Source organism: Staurois parvus, unplaced genomic scaffold (genome assembly GCF_062004578.1).
Source record: "Staurois parvus isolate SC_StPar_1 unplaced genomic scaffold, SC_StPar_1.0 ptg000249l, whole genome shotgun sequence".
Classification (NCBI taxonomy): Eukaryota; Metazoa; Chordata; class Amphibia; order Anura; family Ranidae; genus Staurois; species Staurois parvus.
This window is the reverse complement of record NW_028318045.1, coordinates 11965785-11988471: the sequence shown is the minus strand read 5'-3', so window position 1 is coordinate 11988471 and position 22687 is coordinate 11965785. Positions and strand designations below refer to the sequence as shown.

General features: G+C 43.4%; 1 protein-coding gene across 2 annotated transcripts in view; it reads left to right on the top strand.

The window, feature by feature from the left end:
* Positions 1-22687, top strand: part of ARHGAP8 (Rho GTPase activating protein 8) — an 85297-nt gene that overhangs the window by 6494 nt on the left and 56116 nt on the right. For both annotated transcript variants that reach the window (XM_089680781.1, XM_089680782.1), the window contains exons 2-4: positions 14212-14333; positions 14435-14572; positions 20528-20615. In XM_089680781.1, coding sequence (XP_089536907.1) covers positions 14288-14333; positions 14435-14572; positions 20528-20615 — 272 coding nt within the window. In that variant the 5' untranslated portion in view covers positions 14212-14287. The remainder of the gene's footprint in view (positions 1-14211; positions 14334-14434; positions 14573-20527; positions 20616-22687) is intronic.

The window sequence follows — 22687 nt, the reverse complement described above, 5'->3', positions numbered from 1 at the left end:
TTTTAAAAAATATTTCATATATTTTGTAATACAAAGTGTGTGTGTGTGTGTGTGTCAGTCAATATGTTTGGGAAGACAATTTTAAAATATATTTTTCTTCCATATGGGACCATAGACCAAACAGCAATGAGCCAGTGCTGAAGTCCTGTTTAAATAGCCCATTTGGCGCCAGTATTGGTGACAGGTGAGTGTCTGGGCATGAGTGCACGCCTGTGCACATCTGCCAGTCTGCGCGTGGGCCTCCATCTGTACTAAGGGCAAGCCTTACCTGACACACACCGTCCCAAGGAGGTTCCAGGTCTCTGAGGCAAGGTCCTGAGCAATGAGCAGTCTTTTTGTCCCTCAGGTCCCACCTGATTGTAATCAGTTATGGAAGGCTTCTGTTCAGTCTGCAACTCAGTCTTTTTCAGCACACTGTTAGCCTTTTTTATTTATTTTTTTTTTACTATCCCCCCCTTTCCTCTCAGCGGCTGTTGAATCAGCCAATCATCTACTCCATTATCAATCTGGACCCAGCCAAAATGGCTGCCCCCTGCACTGGAGACACTCCATAGACATGCATTAAGATTGCTGCTGTACTTTTTTATTAAATGAATATTCAGTTTAACCCTGTCCACATTGCAGAAGGATAATACAACAGCAATAAAGGAAGACGTTCAGGAGGAGTTATTAGCTACAGTCCAGGTTAATAACCTAAAAAATAATAATGTGAGGATGGTATGAACTTCCTGGAAATTACTCCTTTTCAGAAAGTAGACACCACCAGGTGATCTCATTTTTTTGAAAATAAAAAAAAAACCCAAAAAACATGCTGGTATTGAAAAGTTACATTCATACAATACATTCAATATAAATGTACAGGTTATACACAGAGGGAGGAGACTGTGAAGGGGTTGATATACTGTACAGATCATATACAGTGGGGAGGATGGAGATGAGAAGGTTAATGTATAGATATGCAGGATAAGGGAGGTGAAAGGTTAATATACAGGTCTGAAACATGGGGATCATTAGTGTAGGAAAGTAGGGGGATTAGAAAACTTTAAAACAATTCCACAATCACACCCCCCTTTACCTTAAATCTGTTGCTGCGACTGATGATTTAGAACTCAAGAATAATATTTAATTCAGTAGTTCCTTTTTCCTCCGTTGCAGGAGGAGGGGGAGGGCTCTCATATGTTATTGTGGTGATTGGTCAATCGCAAGATACAGAGCTGCTCACATTGGTTGTGCACAAAGCAGTTAATGGGTGTTCTGGCTGCTCCAGGGCTTTTTTTTTCTGGAGGTTAAAGTTATGTTGCAAATACATAGGTATCACAATTGGACTGCAAATAAGAAATACACGCTGGGGTCGATTTACAAGTGCAGTTGCTCCAGAGCTTACTAAATGAGCTTGAGAATAGCTAACCACATGCAAGGAAAATAAAATAAACCGCATTTTTGCTTGCACGATTGATGGAAGTCAGCAGAACTTCTGCTCATTTACTAAGCTCTGGAGCAGGGGTGCTCAACCTTGGGCCATAATGAAATTAAATGGTGCAGAATTTCAAATGTTTTGTTTTGAATATCCTAATGAACATTTTCCTCCTGAAGCCGCCGAATGCCAGTGGGAGGGAGAAGAGGAGAAGCGGGACTGGTTCTTGTATATGCTGTTCCAACCGCCCCTCCTGTCCAAGTGTAAAACAAAATGATGTAGGCAGGCCATACAGGCCCCCTGGGGCATGGGGTGGGGTTGCCATTGCGACCCCTGAAGCTTTGCCAGTGGCTGGGGGTGTGTGGTAAAAACACGTCTCAACTATGGGGTTTTACCAAACACCCCCCAAACCATGAATGTAAACAAGCCCTTACTGTCCTGAGCCCTCTATACAGCTTTTTTCACACTGAAGCACTGTGGTTTACCCGCACCGCAGGTGGCTGCCAGCTTGATGCACTCTGATGCTCTATGATGGCAGGTCAGCAAGCCCAGATTGTGATCAACAGGTTGCTCCCCCTGGTCATGCACTTCCCTGGTTTGAGGTTAAGGGCCACATTAGAAGACTCCGAGGGCCACATGTGGCCCTGCTCTGAAGCAACTGCTCTTGCAGAGTGCACAGTCTATTTGCCTTTCGTAAATCAATCCCATAATGTCTATGGCCACCTCTCGTTACATTACTGACAGTGGTATCTATTTCTCTGCACAAAGTGTAAGACACAAGAGTAACAATTGGCTTCTATGAGGGATATATTGCCCCAAGCCACCTGAGACTGAGTAAACCTCCAAGTTTTTTCCCGTCTCCTAATAAGGCCTGAATAGCAATGGGGACAGAAAATTCAGGAGTGACAGAGGTGGACGGCTGTGGGGGAGGCCTGTTTAATATCAGAGCAATCTAGCCCCTGGGCACATTGGGCCATCATTCACCAACAAATCCAAATCACTAAACACATTATACTAAAGAAATATCATTGCAGTAATTGACTTCCCTTGTCAGGATATCCATTACACCGGTTACCGCACTGCATGCATACGTGATGGTAGCCGATCCCAATTATGATAACATTGTAGAAGGGATTGTATATTACACAGGGAGGCTAATGATACTGCAAATTGCCTAATTAATATTAACATATAGCAATTATGGTTGGATTAATGTGTTGTCATTCTGATCTGCTTTTCAAAAAAGTTGGGCAGTATGTAAAGTGTACCTGTCTTCTCATCTGTTTCTTGTAGAAGAAAAAGGATTACCGGTACTTGTACAGACGGTAATGTGAGCACACATAGTTAATAAAAGCAGAACCTGAGGCAGATATAAATGACACAAATGAATGCAGCTCTGTAACCATTAGTATATCATGCAGTGTATTTTTTTAAATGCTCGCAGCCAGGGCCATGGATAATGGGGTACCACTAGTCCTCCTGTACGGGCCCAGGCCAGCAGGGGAGGCCAGGCAACTGGGATAATTGGATGTGGGCATGGAGGGTGATCAGCACAAATTACTGGAACCGATCCCCTGTATGGCTCTTTCTGCAGCTGGATCCTTCTGCTCTCCCTCTCAACTGCTGCAGATAGTCATTGATTCCCAGTAATTGTCCATCCTCCACCCCGCTGCACCCATCACCCTCCATGTGCACCATATGTTTCCTTCAGGCCCCACCTCCCCCCTGTGTGCCCCCACCTCCTGCAGTGCTGCCAGCTTCCCTCTACTTCCCACTGGCAGCTGCAAGGACACAATAAGATCCTTCAGCATGGAGAGTAGGGGATGGGTTCGATAAATGTGTTACATTTACCAGCCCTTTCTTTCCTGAATGAACACAATAAGTGATTGGTACCAATCACTCACTGTAATCATTCATAACTGAAGCATTGTAAACTGTTTTTTTTTTGGGGGGGGGGGTTTGGAGGGGGCTCTGTCAGGTCGGCTGTATGGGGCCCTGTGGTTTCTAACAGCAGCCCTGCACACAGCATAAGTATCTGAATGTGACCTGATATCAGCCTCCTGCAGCCACTGTCCTACACCCAAGAGAACTGAAGTATGAGAGGAAGAAGCAGCACAGACGAGAGCAGAGTGACAGAGAGATGAGTTCATCTCATGTGCTGCTTCACCCATCAATGTCCAAATGCAGGCTGGGGGGGGGGGTTGTCCTGGTTGAATGATGATGGCCATCAGACAGAGGACATCTAGCAGGCCAAAAAAAACTTTAGGAAAAATCTCTGGAATGCAAGTGAATGTTGAAGCAAATCTGGTTTTGGTAAGTTATTTTTTATTGAGCTATTCATTTTTTGTTGTTTGGCTGGGGGTCCTAATTTAAGGAAAGTAATGAATACATCTGAGGCCTTCTGACTTCAGCAAGCCCTGACAGTAGATACTGTACGCTCTGGAATATTAGTAATGGGTACATGGGTTTTATATCATGATATTATGTGTAGAATATGGGAAGGCTGCCGAGAACGTGTGTCACACTCCCAGGAGGTGATCACCTCTTTGATAGAGCATAAAAGCTGAATGTTTTCCTGTGAGATGTTTTATGGGCTATTGATGGCTGCAACAAGTTTTAGATATGTTGTTGACCTGTTGGGTGATATCACAGAACAGAATTTCAGCTGTTGATGAAGATTGCTCATGAGATATAAAACAATCTACTGAGATATACAGACAGAATAGCAAATGTAAGATTTGAAAGCAAAAACAAATGACATTTTAGGCTCCATTCATACTTGTGACATTAAACACCCATGTTTTTTAATGACAACCATTCAAATATGTGTGAATTAAAGTCGGGGCAACTTTAAAAAGATTCCTGCACTACTTTGGTCCAACTGTAATGTGACTTGAGTGCTATAGACTGAAATGTAAACTCTCAAAAGTCCCATCTGAATGTTATACATGTGACAGTCATTGGTCTGAGTCAAAGTCACATCCAAGTGTTATCCATTCAGTTGGATCAGAGTTGCCCTCCAAAGTTGCACTCCAAATCTAGTTTGGAGCCACACTAATGTGAATGAAGCCTTAATAGCTAAATCACAGAGCTATACAGTAATTGCAGTTGCCGAAACACTGTATTAACAATCTCCATTTTCAATGTCCGTTGAGGTGCAGTGATCTGTAAAGATAAATGTACCCTCAACGCAAGGTGCATACAAAACATTGTGCCATCTTTGCACCATAACATTTTGATGTGGTGCATTGCGGTTCTGCATTTTTAAGCAGTGCAACGTACAGCACTCTACTGCATGTCTCATCCAAGTGTAGCGCCCTCCAGTTTAGGCAGGATTTTTGTAGTGTTAGAGACTTGCTAGAAGTCTGAGATGAGTCAGCCTGGAAGTGAGGCAGTAAGATCACATCAGGGCAGGCTGGGAGGCTCTACAGGTCAGAGCTTCTGGAGCTCTGGCACTTTTTAGAAGAGGGGCGGAGAAGGGTAGGAGGCCTGTGTTTGCATGTTTGAGGTAACCTGGCCAATCCCCAAGTAGGAGGCATGGCATGGTGGCTAGGCCAGCCCTTAAATATAGGAGAGCCTACACAGCAGAGGAGTCGAGTGCAATATAGAGTGACGGATGGTGCTGGTGTGTGGAGCCTTGTATGGGGTCCCAGTGGAGGGAGGCCTATCTACAGGCTGGAGATGGATAGAAGGATCTCCACTGTCACACAGTCTGCTAGGAAATAAAGCCTGTCAGCAGGGAAGGAGCCAGCCCAGCATAAGGCATGAAGCAGCTTTAATACATTACAGGGTAACAGGAACAGGACAGTGTGAGAACTTCTACACCCCCTAGGCCAAAGGAGGGAGAGGGTGGTCAGGTGCAATACCCAACTAGTTCTCCCTGGGACTTCTTCATTTTAGATCTCAGAATGCCTTGCTCAGGGATAGCTGATGGATAAGGAGATTTTCATCTGGGTCTTAGGAGGTTCACCAAAAGGGACCCAATGCTCCTTACAGAGATTGTCTGTCTGCTGATTTATGTCCATTTTTTGCTGAAAAGTTCGTCCTTAACCGCCTCCTGCCTGCCAAATAAGGAAATGACGGGCACAAGGCAGTTCTCTCATTCCGGGAGGACATCATATGACGTCCTCCCACTCTAACTCCAGGGGTGCACAGCTCGGCGATCTGTGGTGCGCTGTGTCCCTCGGACACAGCGGATCACCGATCAACAAAAAGAGCCAAAGACATTGGCTCTGTCATGTGATCAGCTGTGTCCAGTCACAGCTGATCATATGTAAATAAGGAAATGCTGGTTATCGGCATTTTTCCCCTCACGAGCTGTGACACTGACAGCTCGTGAGGAGAGGAGAGCCGGAAAATCGGCATTCCTCAGAGGGGACATGTACACTGATCATCAGGGCACTGATGATCAGTATGCCCTGATGATCAGTGTAGCCCCTATCAGTGCCTCCTGTCAGTGTCTGTCAATGCCAGCTGTCAGTGCTTATCAATGTCCCCTGCCAGTGCCCAGCAATGCCACATATCAGTGCCTACCAGTGCACATCAATGCTACATATCAGTGCCCATCTGAGCTGCCAGTGAGTGCCACCTATCAGTGCTGCCTATTAGTACGCATTAGTGCCGCCTATCAGTGCCCGTCAGTGCCGCCTATCAGTGCCATATATGAGTGCTGCCATTCAGTGCCCATCAGTGATGCCTGTCAATGCCCATAAGTGCAGCCTACCAGTGCCACCTATCAGTGCCCATCAGTGCAGCCTATCAGTGCCCATCACTGCAACCTCATTAGCGCACATCAGTGAAAGAAAAAATCACTTATTTACTAAATTTTATAACAGAAACTTTTTTTTCCAAAATTTTCAGTTGTTTTTGGTTTGTTTAGCAAAAAATAAAAAACCCAGAGATGATTAAATACCACCAAAAGAAAGCTCTACCTGTCTCAAAAAAAATGATAAAAATTCATATGGGTACAGTGTTGAATGATCGTGCAATTGTCATTCAAAGTGTAATAGCGCTAAAAGCTGAAAATTGCCCTGAGCAGGAAGGGGTAAGTGTCCTGTAGGTAAGTGGTTAAAGTTGTACAGTTCCTTGGGCATCCCATATACCCCCAGACCCCATCCAAGTTTTTAACCACTAATCAAAACAACAAAACCAAGTACAAGGACTGTTTTACTGACTTCAGGAGAGGGCCAGAAAATATGTGTTGCCTGGCTGTGCAGAGCTTAGGGGGGACCCAAAAACTCAGCGGCCCTTGAGAAGGTAGTACTACAATAGCAATAAATGAAGTGTCATTTTGTGACACTTAAATAAGAAAAAAGGTAAACTATGCACCCCCACCATCCCTACACAATGCACAGCAGTGAACACCCTTTATAGTTTGTGGGCCGGTGTGAACATGCCCTTGTCTCCACTTTTCTGTTACATCAGTTGTGCAGAGTGTTTGAATATGGCCAGTGGTAAACCTAGTGCACACAGTAGTCAGCACTCAGTCCACAGCTCATTAGAATAAAGATAGAGCACAAGTTTGGAGTTCACGTAAAGATGAGGATGCCCAAACTCATCTCTGGTGAGGACACTTGTGCTGAGGGATGTGGCTGTTACTCTGCTCTGCCAGTGTAAAGCACTGCAGGAAGAGGGTAGGAAGCAGCATTCTGACTGAAATGAAAAGGCATTTCTGGGTATTTTCACCATAAAATGAGACACAGATCATAATATGTAGGATTCTAGGACTATAAAGATAAAAATGTGTATGAATTTAGTTGGACAATGGTAGGTAAGGTAACATATTAGCATGTGCAGTGCCCTCTGAGGAGTGATCTGGGACTGGGCCAAATTTTGACCAATGTATAGGCAGGCTGGTTGTACAGACATCAAGGTATTTGATTTATTTTATTTATGGATGATGAGCAAAATAATACACACACCATGCTCAGCATAACTGAGTACACCCCTTTTTGAAAAGTAAGATTTTAATCAATATATCGATTTACACGAGAACGATTTCCAAAATTTTGACAAAACTGAGTTTATAGAACATTTGTTTAGCTCATTACATGAAAGTAAGGTTATTAATATAACTTAGATTACAAAATCTTTAGTTTGACTAATTTTAGCAAAAATGAATGCACCACACAACAAAAACTACTCCATCTAATATTTTGTATGACCTCCATGATTTGTAAGGACAGTACCAAGTCTCCTAGGCATGGAATGAAGAAGTTGGTGACATGTTGCAACATCTATCTCTTTCCATTCTTCAAGAACGACCTCTTTTAGAGGCTGGATGCTGGATGGAGAGTGATGCCCAACTTGTCTCTTTAGAATTCCCCATCGGTGTTCAATTTGGTTCAGATCAGGAGACATACTTGGCCACTGAATCACTTTCACCCTGTTCTTCTTCGGAAAGGCAACAGTGGCCTTAGATGTGTGTTTTGGATCATTGTCATGTTGGAAAAGTGCACGACGACCAAGTGCACAGAGTGATGGTAGCATCTTCTCTTTCATTATATTATTATTATTATTATTATACAGGATTTATATAGCGCCAGCGGTTTGCTCAACACTTTACATTATAGTGGGAGACAGTACAGTAACAATACAGTTCAATACAAGAGGGCCCTGCTCCTTGGAGCTTACAGTCTAGCAATATAGAGCAGTACATCTGTGAATTCCTGATAATATCATTGAAATGCAGCTCCCCGACACCAGGAGCACTCATGCAGCCCCACAGAGGCACACTACCACCACCATATTTCACTGTAGGCACAATTCATTTTTCTTTGTACTCCTCACCTTTGCGACGCCATATAGTTTTAAAGCTATCAGTTTCAAAAATATTTATCTTGGTCTCACCACTGCAGAGTACAGAGTCCCTGTAGTCTTCTTCTTTTTCAGCATGGGCCCTGGCAACTTGTATGTGGGCTTTTTGTGCAAGGGCTTTAGGAGATGCTTCCTTAGTGGATGACACCCATGCATGCCATTCCTCTGCAGTGTACGCTGTATTGTGTCATGGGAAACAACCACCCCAGTATTTCTTGCTACATCTTTAACTAACTGCAGGGAACTTTTTAAGCCCTTTTCATCAGAAGACACTCTTGTTGAGGTGTTAACTACTGTGGACGGCCTGAGCGTCTCTGTGAGATGGTTGCAGTTCCATCTTTGTTAAAGTTTTGTATCACTTTTGCTACAGTATTCTGACTGATAAATAAAGCTTTGCTGATCTTCTTGTAGTCTTCACCTTTCTTGTGTAAAGAAATTATTTTCTTTCTCAGGCCTTGTGACATTACTCTTCCATGTGGTGCCATTGCTGACAACAAGAAATGGGAAGGGGTTTTCTTTGTTAGGTAACACCCTTTTATAATCCACTGTCTGCTGGACACCTGTTTAATGAATAATTAGACTCACCTATAGTTGATTTCATTTAGGCTGAGCATGGTACATTCCCTTCAACAGGCAGGCAGTGACCCTTATAACTGCTGGAGGTGTCTGTGCTTGATTGGAGTAACTGAAAACCAAAAGATGAGGGAAAAAAAAAAATCTTCCAGGACACAATATGCATATCACACTGTCACATCAGAGTTTTCACTCCTCTTTGTCTCCTGTTTAATAGGAAAGGAATTTAATACACCCCGGTAAGTCCCTGGTGAGCATTAGACTATAATTAGAAACTATGGAGGTAATACAAGAGGCCTTTTGTCCAGAAGCATGTCAGGTTAATTTAATTAAAACTCTAACCGCCTCTAACAAAATCTCGACGCAGCCGCTAGGTTCAAAGCGTTTAATCCCCGGAGATGGAATTTCTATTCGAGTGTTAATTTAGCGTTGCACCATCCAGCCACTCATTAACGCTTTGTACAGTTTGCAAGTTAAACAGCAAACAGATTAGCCGCTTGGTGTTTTTTGCATAATTTGAAAATGATTATTTGCAGACAATGTACACACAGGTGATAAGTGGCGGGGAAAGGCAGAGGCTCCGCCACGCTAACATGCCGGAGCATATTATTCGCCAGGTTATAGTTGATGCCCCCCCGATTACCAGTGCTGGTTGTCATGGAAACCAGGTTGACAATTTGGCTATTTTTTTTCATTGAAACTAGTATTATCATTGCTTGGTTATGTTTTAAAAACCCTAATTTCTACATGTATTACAACAGTAGTGTTGTACTGTATTAGAAATAGAAATTTAATGCGGTTCCCCTATATTAGCCAACTTAAAGTGTAGGTCCATCCATTACCGAAATTTACACCAAAATTATCCCTCTTGTCTTCTAGAGCATGCTTCAGCATATTTTGTACCTTGTTCTTGTAGCAAAAAGCAGATTTTATTACTCCTTATGGTGTCACCACCAGGCTTGTAAATTTCTTGCAGTCAGTTACTATTGATTTAGGAATGCCCCCAGATCTACATCTCCTGAAAGCCCTTTCCCTACATACAGTGGGCAGGCTTTAGGGAGTCACGGCAGGAGCATTTTTGCTAGGAAAGAAATCAATGTATGCCTTTGGAAAGGGACAGGGATAGGGATAGGTGGAGTCCTGGAGTCTAACATGTGGGTCTGATAACGATGGTTGAGAATGAGTACAGAGAAGACACTGTGTTGAAAGTTTTATATAGGAAGTTAGTAGCTCATTGGATTTCTGGTGAATCAACAGGTACTTTTTATGTACTTTAAGCATTTGTAAAGGGAAACTGTGAATATATTGTTAAGGTGTACTTGTTCTGTACATCATCATTGTATTGGATAGGGAGCCATCTATTGGACATTCACTACAATTGCAGTCTATTGCAATCTTGAAACAGGAAGTTTCACTCACAAATCAGTCCAGTTCCAGTTTGGAACACCACCAGTGCAGGCCTCCTTTCTCCCTTTGATACACATATGGCTGTAAGTTCTATATTTGTGTTTGTCAAAATCACATACAAAGCTAGATTGTATTTAAATGTATTCAATTAGCTGTTTGCAAGAAATGCGTTAATTGTTTGCATTTGTGAGAGATATGTAAACGAGCATATTGTAATTTCATATAAAAAATGCAGCGCTAAGTGAAATAAATTGTTGACTAGTATATGTAAACATAGTCCTAAAAACATGATAGATATAAATAAAGTCCAGTCATGTAACAGCAATAAGTGCATATAGTGATTGATAATCAATATTGATGCATCCCTCATTGTGATAGTGGACATCCAAACATAAGTGAGATGATAGTGGTCCCCGTGCTCATAGGTGTGTATATAACAGGGGCGGACTGACAACTCATGGGGCCCCCCGGGCAATAGGGGATCATGGGGCCCCTGTGTCCTTTCCCAAGCTCAAAAAAGACTATGAAAAAGGTAGAAGGGGCATCTCATGGGGCCCCCTACTGACCCCGGGCCCTCGGGCACTGCCCGAGTTTCCAAATGGTCAGTCCGCCCCTGCTATATAATATGCACTAACCAGATAGCGCACAAATATGTGCGTTTGAGTACCTGAGAACCTGAAGATCATCTGGCAAACGAACAGCTCGGCAGGTGATCAGCATTACATCTTAACCATCTGTAGTGCCTTATCCATCCAGCAGGGGGTCATCACCCAAATATAATAGGCTCTCTGATAGCAATCATGGAATCACCCAGATAGCAAGTACCTTGGATTATGCAGATCCACCTTAAGAGAAGGGGCTCGTAATTCACCGAGCCCCAACAGATACTCTGATAGTGTAGTAATTTGTGATTCTTTATTGATAATTTTGAAAGCAGATAAGCACTCACATTCAGTAGGTGAAAGTGATTCAAAGATGGCCGCCGGCCTCCATGCAGCTCGGACAGCGTGACGTCACCGGCTAGGCTCCACCCTGACGTGTTTCGTGCGAACGAGCACGTTATCAAAGGGAAACTCCCTTTGATAACGTGCTCGTTCGCACGAAATGCGTCAGGGTGGAGCCTAGCCAGTGACGTCACGCCGTCCGAGCCGCGTGGAGGCTGGAAAGTAGCTGTAAAAGCTTCTGCTATCAAAAAATTGACCATTTAATATAGTATTTATAAACACTGTTCAGAGGTGAGATAGAGATACAGAGTAACATTGTACTTTTATATGTACTCTGTTTCATTAATCTGCATATGCATCTGCCTGTTAAAGCAACCTGACAAGTAAAAAAAACCCAAACTTTTTTTTTTTGCCTTGAGGGGTGGATGTCAGTATGGAGAAAGAAGTGTTCCCAGACAGGCTGTATTTGCATGCAGACTGCTCTAGGTAACACCCACATGTGATGCTGAGTCTCCATAATTGAAAGAACTGAAATCCAATGAATGAAAGCAATGCTGGGCAAAGATGCTAAACTGTGCCTCCATCCCCCCTCTCCCTTGTTCATGATATGCAAGCAAGGGGCAGACCAGAGTCAGTCAGGCTGGGGAGGAATGGGCTAGATCAACGGTTCTTAACCTAGGGGTCCATAGATGGGTTTCAGGGGTGCATGAGGGTCATAAAAATAACCCTGATTTTAGGGCCAACTGCTCTTGCCTCGTTGGCCCATGTTTAGCATTTAAATTTGTATTATCGTTCGCACTAAAACCGCCATTTTGTGCCACTCCATTATAGCAAGAGCTGATGTAGTAGTTATAATAGTAGTAGATTTGAGCAGAATTAAAATTGTTTTGTTTATTTGCACAAGATGATTACATTTCATTTTTGTAATGACTGGCCATTTACTTTTTGGATGAAAAGAAGTGAGTTTTTTGTTAAAGGATAAGTTCCCCTTTTTTAAAAAAAATAATAAATGCACATCTTTTTTGCAGGTAAAAAAAGCCTATAAAGCATTGCACCCACAATCAGCAGATCACTGGTGACATGCAGGATTCCTGCAGACATGTCAGTGTATCTGTCTGCTCGTACCTCGTACACTCTGATAGGAAATGGAAATGAACTACCACAGCGCTCAACAGCGCCGTAGTAGCCCATTGAGAACTACAAGTGGACAGCCGCAAAGCCTGTTGGTACTTGTAGTTTTCCATTCACAGGACACTGTAAATGAATGACACTTCCAAGTGAGCAGAGCCATGCACAGCCACATATTTTTGAATAGTGACAGCTAGCTTCTGTCAGTGACAGATAACTAGATGTCACTAGATGCAGCGGAGCGAGCAACAGCTGTGAGAGTGGGAATATGTTACATGTTCCACCCTAAAAATGTAAATGCCAAGCTGCGGTTTCTAAAGCGAGCAAAATCCTCTCTTGTATTAAAAGAGATATAGACTCTAGAGAGAGAGATATCATGTTACCCCTGTACAAATCATTAGTAAGACCTCATCTGGAATATGCAGTTCAGTTTTGGGCACCAATTCACAAAAAGAACATTGGGGAACTGGAGAAAGTAGAGAGAAGGCAACCAAACTGATACGAGGAATGGAGGAGCTTAGCTATGAGGAAAGATTAGAGGAACGGAATTGATTCTCTCTTGAGAAGAGGAGATTAAGGGGGGATATGATCAACATGTATAAATACATCAGTGGTTCATATGGTGAACTCGGTGTAGAGCTACTCACCCTGAGGTCATCACAGAGGACAAGGGGGCACTCTTTACGTCTGGAGGAAAAGAGATTTAATCTCCAAACATGGAAAGGTTTCTTCACAGTGAGAGTTGTGAAAATGTGGAATAGACTCCCTCAAGGGTTGGTTCTGGCCAGCTCAGTGGATTGCTTCAAAAGAGGCCTGGATTATTTCTTAGATACACAGAATATAACTGGATGCTAACATTTATAGGTAAGGTTGATCCAGGGAACATCTCATTGCCTCTCGGGGGATCAGGAAGGAATTTTTTTCCCCAACAATAGAAAATTGTATCATGCTTTGCTGGTTTTTTTTGCCTTCCTCTGGATCAACTGTGGGTATAGGACAGGGGTAGGCAAACTTTTTGACTTGAGGGCCGCAATTGGTTCATATATTGGACCCGGGGGCCGGACCAAGAGTAGATGAATGATGTGTATGTGTCATCCATAGTAAGTATAGTAATATTCCCCCATAGTAAGCATAGTAATTAATCCCCCATATAGTAATTCATCCCCCCCAGTAATTCATCCCCCATATAGTAATTCATCCCCCATATAGTAATTCATCCCCCATAGTAATTCATCCCCCATATAGTAATTCATCCCCCCTATAGTAATTCATCCCCCCTATTATTTCATCCCCCATAGTACTATTCCCCCCAAGTAGTAAGCCAAGTCCCCCCTGTGTCAATTCACTTACCTTTGCTCCGCGTGTTCCTCTTGCCGTGTTCCCGCGCCGTTCCGGTCTTCAGGGCGGACTGTGAGAGGAGCCTAGCTCCCCTCATGTTCGTCACGCTGCCCCGCCTACACACATCCTGACAGCCAATCACTGGCTATCAGGATGTGAGTGGCAGCGAGACTGGCCAATCATTGCATTTGAGCGCGCTGCCCTGGCTGTTTTTTTTTTTTGTATCACGCTCCGCGGGCCGGATTAAAAGGTCCACCGGCCCGTATACGGCCCGCGGGCCGTAGTTTGCCCATTGCTGGTATAGGATAACCTTTTTTTTTTTTTCTTTTTTAATGGTTGAACGGCATGGACTTTTGTCTTTTTTCAGCCAGACTAACTATGTAACATGTTTCCAAAGGAGAACTAATCCTTTAAGATTGTTTACTTTTATCAAATTTGTGTATGACATTTTTTATATATATATATATATATAATCTCAATCGAATTTCAATAAAATAAAGTACATAGGTTTATTACATGCAAAGTTGTGTTTATGTGTATATTTCTGAGGAGTGGTCCATAGCTCTTTCATCATGTTTCTTTCTCTTACAGGTGAAGGTGCAACCGTGCTGCCCTCCAGTTCTGCAGACAGGAGGTGCTGTGGCTCCTCTCATCTCTTTTCACTGACATGCAGAGCATGAACTCTATTGACTTTGAAGAGTTAGCCGAAATAGGTATTTAATTTAAGGGGAAACTATAGCGGCTATATATATATATATATATATATATATATATATCTTAAATATACCATATGGTGTTTTTTTAACTCTTTCAGAGCTGCAGAAAGATGAGGAAGAGCAGGCACAGTTGGGTGGAGTCACAGTCGTAGATGATGAAACCCCAGAAGTTAATGATGTCAGTCTAAATGATCCCCACTATGACATTGCCCGTCATGGTATAATTCATGTGGCCGGTAAGTTGAAGACAACAAATGTGATATGAGCAGATGTGTTAGCACTAATAAGTGAAGTAAAGGTACTGGAATGCATTTACTGACTGGCCATCTTTAGGTTACAGTATAGCCATTACTATGTGTGATGTGGCAAAACCATTAAGGGGCCTCTAATCTCCATCTCAAAGGCAATTAAGGACCCATTTTGAGCCAGAGGTGGAATGCAAGAGTCAGACATAAAATTATTGGCTGTTTAGATCATCAGCACCATTGTATTCAAGCAGCCACAGTGGAGATTCTTGTTAGCAAAAAAATTGAGATAGGTATGGCAGCCTTTACACAAGTACAGAATACGAATTAGATCCAGAAAAGTTGTACAGAGAGCCTAAATCATGTATTCAATATTTGTTTCCAAAATATATTTATCAAATTACATTTGCTTCCTGCGTAAATTACTTTGTAACTAAACAGCATTGGGCCCCGTATGCTTTCTGCCCCTTGGAGCAGTCACATGGTCTGTTATAGATATGCCCTTAGGGTACAGACTCATTAATAGTTTTATGTTTCTGAAGCATCAGAATGAGCTTTACAGAGACCCTGTCACCACTTTTATAATTCAGTTACAGCAGTTACAAGTGCACAAATTGTACGCGCTAATGCTCTCTTTTACTTCATCAAAACACTGCTACTAAAACTGACACTTCTGGGAGTGTCAGATCATTCTGCCTTTGTGCTGCTCACAGTCCCAGGCCTGTGTTCTCTCTCTCTCCAGACCTGCACAGCCTCACACTGTGTGTGTTGATAGCACAGTGGCTGTAACATAAGCAACTTAAATGTGTCCTATGCACAAGCCACGCCTCCTTTTTTATCACATTCTTATTAACAACGTAAACGTGCCTGCAATGATCACATGGGTGATATCCCAGCATCACATTACTTGACTGACAGGTCCGTAGTTGCTGGGGTCACTGATAAAGGAAACATGATGGGTGCACCTGGCAGCAAATAGGGTTTATTACAAACAGGTAGGGTCACCTTTCCAGGTGTCACATGAATACAGGAAATTTCTGCAGACTTATAGCTAGCCAATGAAACAAGATTTGGGCACAAGCTGCTGTGGACAGGGTCTTTTTAAAGTTGGCCATACATTGATTGAATCAGCAGGGACTGGCTAAAATATGATCCATCTATGGCAGTGATGGCGAACCTTTTTGAGCCCGAGTGCCCAAACTGCAACCCAAAACCAACTTATTTCTTTCAAAGTGCCAACACTGCAATGAAACCTGAATATCGAGCTTTTGGTTTAGAAAAAACAACTCGTACAGTAGTGCAAACTAATTAACAGTACAGGGATGACCAGAGACTGCGGACACAGTACAGGGATGACCAGAGACTGCGGACACAGTACAGGGATGACCAGAGACTGCGGACAGTACAGGGATGACCAGAGACTGCGGACACGGTACAGGAGATGACCAGAGACTGCGGACACGGTACAGGAGATGACCAGAGACTGCGAACAGTACAGGGATGACCAGAGACTGCGGACAGTACAGGGATGACCAGAGACTGCGGACAGTACAGGGATGACCAGAGACTGCGGACACAGTACAGGGATGACCAGAGACTGCGGACACAGTACAGGGATGACCAGAGACTGCGGACACAGTACAGGGATGACCAGAGACTGCGGACACAGTACAGGGATGACCAGAGACTGCGGACAGTACAGGGATGACCAGAGACTGCGGACACAGTACAGGGATGACCATAGACTGCGGACACAGTACAGGGATGACCAGAGACTGCGGACACAGTACAGGGATGACCAGAGACTGCGGACACAGTACAGGGATGACCAGAGACTGCGGACACAGTACAGGAGATGACCAGAGACTGCGGACACAGTACAGGAGATGACCAGAGACTGCGGACACAGTACAGGAGATGACCAGAGACTGCGGAAAGCACAGGGATGACCAGAGACTGCGGACAGTACAGATGACTGCTGACCTTTGGGGAGGGAGGGGGAGCGGGTACCTGAATTTGACAGGTACCCGCTCTTACTTCCGCAGAGTTTTTTTTTTATCTTACCTGTTCCTTTATCCAGCCGCGCGCTGTCTTCCCGGCTTCTGTAGTGTGGGCGCTCGTCGGACAGCCGGATGCCCAGTGCGCATGCGCGAGAAGCGCTGCGCTTTGTGATTGGTCCGGCGGCTTCTGGGATCTGTCATGTGTCCCAGGTACCGCCTTACCATTCACAAAGAGCACTGCTTCTTGCGCATGCGCACTTGGGACCCGGCTGTCACGCACACTACAGAAGCCGGGAAGACAGCGCGCCGCTGGATAGAGGGACAGGTAAGGTCCCACTGCAGAGCTGAGCGGCCGGCCCGGTATTCTGACACGGCGGCGTGGAAATACCGGACCGGCCGCTCTATATTCGCTCCATAAGACGCACTGACATTTTCCCCCCTTTTTTGGGGGAAAAAAAGTGCGTCTTATGGAGCGAAAAATACGGTATTCTCCTGGCGTGCCCACAGATAAGGCTCGGCGTGCCGGCTGTGGCACGCGTGCCACGGGTTCGCCATCACTGATCTATGGGCAGTCTGGTTGTACTTAAGTCGATCCATTGATTAACTTCAGCAAAATCAGCCTGTTGGATTTTTTGCCTGTGATCCCTGCAGCTACATCTAGCAGTGATCATTGTGTTCTGCCGGCAGGGAGGGCTCCCTGTGCCCCCCCCCCCCCACTAGCAGAACACAATAGCGTTGCAGGAAGGATTCCCCAGGCAACACTGACTGTGTTGATGGGGGAATCAAGCAATTTTCTTTCCACGGTGGATGGAAAGAAAATTGTATAATCTGTGGCTTGTCTAATGCTCCTAATTTTACTTTCAATGTTGTTGTTTGCCATGTGTAAAAGCAGCCTATATATGCAGTAAAGCACGCTTGTTATACTAAACTAAAAGGTTAATCCTCCGCATTGTGTAAGAAAGATGTTTGTTCCTGTCTTCTCTGATCCTTCCCTTCTTCCACAGTCCCCAATCCATCTGCTGATAAAACAGAGCCTTGGGGGGCAAGCTGCACATGCTCAGTTTGGTGTGTATTGCTAGAGAGTTTTTGGGGGTTTTTTCTTGGGAGAGTGCATGTGATCAGGGCCAATCAAGACTTTCCAGACAGAGGGTCAGGGGTCCTGCATCCTCACAAGAAAATCAGGGGAAAATGAACATTCTTCCTACAAACTTTATCCAGTATTCTGCTGGAGACTGATAGAAGTCACAAGACTGCTCTAACTGCTGATGAGAAAAGGTATTTAGCAGTTTATATTTAGTAAAATAATTGCATTTCCATGTTCTGTGTACTGTGTGTGACCAGAAAAAGTGAGTGCAGGGTTCTGGGTTTAATAACACTTTAACACATTTTATTGGAATGCATTTTTTTAGACACATGTGGACCTCGTAGGGCATACTCAAAGTAGATTCATTTTTTTAAGTGTATGTAAACCCTGACAATGATCTCTTCTTATTTGTTCCATTTTGATCGGCTCAGTATATCAATGAAAATTTTTTTTATATTTGTTCCATACATGCAAAAAATTCCTGTTGATTTTGGCAGAAATCTTGTGAGCTGATATCTTCATTGGCTCATGTCCTGTGTACAAGGAGTTATAGAGATGAGGAGGAGTTATGGAGATGAGGGGTCTGTGTTCTCTGTAATCAATCTGAATTGAAGTAGGCAGGGCTGACAACACATACTCACATGGTTAGGAATTCATAGCTGTGTTGTCATGTCTAAAAGGAATGTAGGAGCACACTGCATTTCTGATGCATCAACATTTTTCTGCACTTGGCATTGTTGAAGGGAGAAAACATGTGCACGTATTCCAGAGATGTATGAAATTTTTTTTGTTAATTTCTCCTTGACCTACACTTTAAATTGTCCAAATTGCACAAGAAAATAACTGGTTTTAGTAGGACCAATTCACACCAATGTGCTAGAAAAAGCAAGTCTCATTTTCTGCATTGTGTGTGTATTGAGCTCAGCTTCCGATTTTAGGCAACTGAAGGCTTCCAGAAATGCAGTACAGTGTGTCAGGTTAAGAAATGTGGACATTGGGAGTAGAAAAGGTCCCAACACTGAGGAAAGAATTGTGCCCCATCATTGCTATCATTGGACCCCAATGTTGGTGTCAGTGGACACCAATGTTGGTGTCAGTGGGAAGAATTGTGCCCCTTCATTGTTGATATCAGTGGATGAAATAGTGCCCCAAGGGCCGCATAAAAGCAAGCAAAGGGCTGCATCTGGTCCCCGGGCCGCAGTTTGGAGACCCTTGGTATAAATGAATGTGTTCTTACTGTTTGTTCATAGCTTGTTGTGCCCCATCATTGCTGTCATTGGACCCCAATATTGGTGTCAGTGGACCCCAATGTTGGTGTCAGTAGAAAGAATTGTGCCCCTTCATTGTTGATATCAGTGGATGAAATAGTGCCCCAAGGGCCGGATAAAAGCAAGCAAAGGGCCGTATCTGGCCCCCGGGCCGCAGTTTGGAGACCCTTGGTATAAATGGATGAGTTCTTACTGTTTGTTCATAGCTTGTTGTCACCTGGAAATGTATCCAAAATTCATGCAAATTTGCTTCTAATGTCCATATTTGTTATAGGAAATTACATTGCATGGTTAAATCTAAAGCTCCTTTTTATTCTATTTGTGAACAGAATGGATAGAACCCTTGTTGTTTTCTTTTTTTGTGCTATATGATTTCCCCTTGCTTCCTGTCCTAGGGACACAGTAGGAAGTGAGAGGAAATCTCTCCAAGGTGAGTGGATTTCTCCTCTATTCCTGTTTCGGTAACAACTGTAAAAACACAGATGAAATAAATATACAGGAGCTTTTTTTTACCTACCACAAATGTGTATTTCTGTCCATCCAGTTCTGAGATTTACACAGATCTACCAGACAGCACATGGGGGGCATAAGACCTCATTTTCCTCTGCTGCGGTTAAGTAACTCTGTTTTTGGATATGAAAGTACAGAGCTGTTGTCACGTAACCTTTTTTGCATTCCTTCCACATTGCATCCCGGTCTCAGAGCCTGAACTCCCGGAGATGTTTGTGCTGTATCTTACCGGATTAGCCAATTCTTAAGTATAATATAATTTAAACAAACATTCGGGGTCTGGTAATAGGTTCTTAAGCTAATTAGATTTTTAGAACTGAACAGATCAAAGCTCCGCAACATGCATCTCATTTCAGCAGAGGGTCTGATTTATTTCGGGAAGTCACACTAAGGTAAATAGTTCTTTGAAGAAACCTTGCAATGTATTATCGTGAGCGCATATTCCCGGTCTACCTTCAAATTAATGCATAGTGGGGTTTTTTATGTAAGCACTAAAAAAAAAAATATTTATTTTTCATTTTTATTTCCATTTAGCCAGGCAAATCTGGAGAGTGACTGTTTTGTATATACACTTATAGCTAGCAGAGGACAAACTAAACCCCACTCTATACTGCTTCTGCTGAGTCACTTTACTGCTATGCTGTGAATGTCCTGTGTAATCTCTTCTCCTGCTCTTGAAATCTATTCACAGATCTATTTTCGTCCAAGCTAAACGTTTGGGTCTATGTCAGTCCTGGCTTTCTGAGGAGCCACACACATTTCTGTCAAAACATCTGATAATTCACTTGCTTCGATTCCGCGAATGCACCTATGTAAAATCATGAGTGTGCAATAGCTTGTTTGCTTTATAATGAATATATTGAATTATTTTGTCTTTATAATTTAGGAGGAAACTATTGGTGCACATGTTGCACGCTTGAAACCAAATGCTGAGAAATGTGACTGAAAATTCTTGTAGATTAAACAAAAATCTTTTGACTCTCTTCTCATTTTCTTACAAAGTATTATGAGCACGCAAAAGCAGAAAACCTGTAAGAAACCCAACAGTCCAATTGTCTAATCCCAGAATTTCTGTGTTTTCTAGGTGACGATAACTCAGGTCGGACCGTTATTACTTTCAGTTGTTGCCGCTTACCACCGTGTCATGAGATTGATCACGTCCGTCTGCTAGAGTATGGTTCATAGCTAATCCAACCTCTACACAGTAATACTTGTTTACCTTTGAATTAGAGTGACTTATTGAATAATGGCTTAAAGCTGACCTCCAAGCAAAATTCACACAGGAAATATGTGTGTGCTGACCTGACATCGCATCCAAGATGGTGGACCCAGTTGCAGTCTCAGGGCTTTTGAATGTGAAACAGGAAGGCGCTTCTAAGTGCAGTATTCCAGGTCAACTTTAATAAAAAGCGGTTAAAAACACTTACAATGTGGTAGTAAAAACAGGATCTAATGTAATCCATCAGTAGCAGGGCTCTGTCCTCTAAGCGATGGAGCTGCTGTGCCAGTCAGCTTGGGGGGAGGTGTTTAAGATGGCCGCCGCTCTGTTTGGACCACTGGAGCGCACGCTGTCTACAGACCGGAAGTGACGTGAGCATGGAGCAGTGACGCATTTCAGAGTATGAGCAGAGCTCCTTCTTCATTGGTCTTGAAGAAGAAGCTCTGCTCATGCTCTGAAATGCGTCAGTTCGGTCTTGAAGAAGGAGCTCTGCTCATGCTCCAAAACGCATCACCGCTCCATGCTCATGACACTTCCGGTCCATGGACAGCATGCGCTCCAGCAGTCCAAACAGAGCGTTGGCCATCTTTAACACCTTTCCTCAAGCAGCTGCTGGCTGGCACAGTTGCTCCATCGCTTAGAGGACAGAGCCCTGCTACTGACGGATTACATTAGATCCTGTTTTTACTACCACATTGTAAGTGTTTTTAACCGCTTTTTATTACAGTTGACCTGGAATACTGCACTTAGAAGCACCTTCCTGTTTTACCTTCTTCTGCACAGAGTTTGTCTCCACTCTTTAGAAGTGCTGCTCAGTACCAGTTTCCCTACACACCATCCATCATCAGCTGCCATACTTCCACAACATTGTCCACCGACACGCCCTGCTCCCCAACTTACTCAGGGCTTTTGAATGTCTACACTAGGACAAAGTTTGGTTTGCTGGATGTTCAGCGACCATTTGAAAAAATCCATAAACCCCCAACATAGTGCCCGAACCTCACTGAAGTCTATAGGAGCCAAATCTTGACATCTTTTTTGCCTTTTTCAAGGCTAATTTTCAATCTTTTAGTAAAAAAGGCATGAGTATATGGGTACCATGAGGGGCATGTAGCAAATGCAAATGCAAAAAAAGTCAATAGGTGGTGGGTCTGTTCATACGGTCTAAACAGCAATATAAAAAATACACAAATCCTTTATTATTATTATTATACAGTATTTATAAAGCGCCAATGGTTCGCTCAGCGCTGTACATTACAAAGGGGGACAGAACATGTGACAGAACAATACCAATACAATGCAAAACACGAGGGGATTGAGGGCCCTGTTCTTTCGAGCTTTAAACAACATGTCTGAGGAATGTCCTACACCTGCAATTGAAGTGGGGTACATGCAGGTCCTTGACCTCACCCAAGATGCCCCTTGACTTGTTTTTAATTTGTGTCTCCTTGACAGCAGAGTTTGTCCTGTAACCTCTCCTGCTTTTCTTTTCTCCCTACCTAATCTGTGTTCGCTCTGCACAGTCTGTCTCATTACTGTTGCTTTCTTTCATCTTCAGCAACAGTAAATCTTAAACCTGTCAGCTGATTGGAATGTAGTGGCTCTGACTTGAGGCACAGTGCAGAAAATAGAGAGCAACTGAGCATGTGCAATGCAGGATGAGACAATGCATTACTGAATTTTAAACTGTATAAGCATTTATTTTTAATGCTTTACATAGCTATACCTGCAAAAAGGGTCAGCATGAAGTGGTCTATCAGGGCTTAATATTCTGAATAAAGTTCCACTTTAACAGCTTAAGTCTGGGTTTACACTTGTGCGGTGCGGCATATCGCATGTGATTCACACAAGAACCGCATTCCTGTGCAAATCACATGCAAATTCTGTGCGGTGCGATTTAAGCCATGCATTTTGTATGGCTCAAAATGCACCGCATCCGCACCAAAAAGGTGCAGGAACCTTTTTTTGGTCCGCACTAGAATCGGATCGCATGGGTATTCACAACTATGTGATCCAATTCTGCAC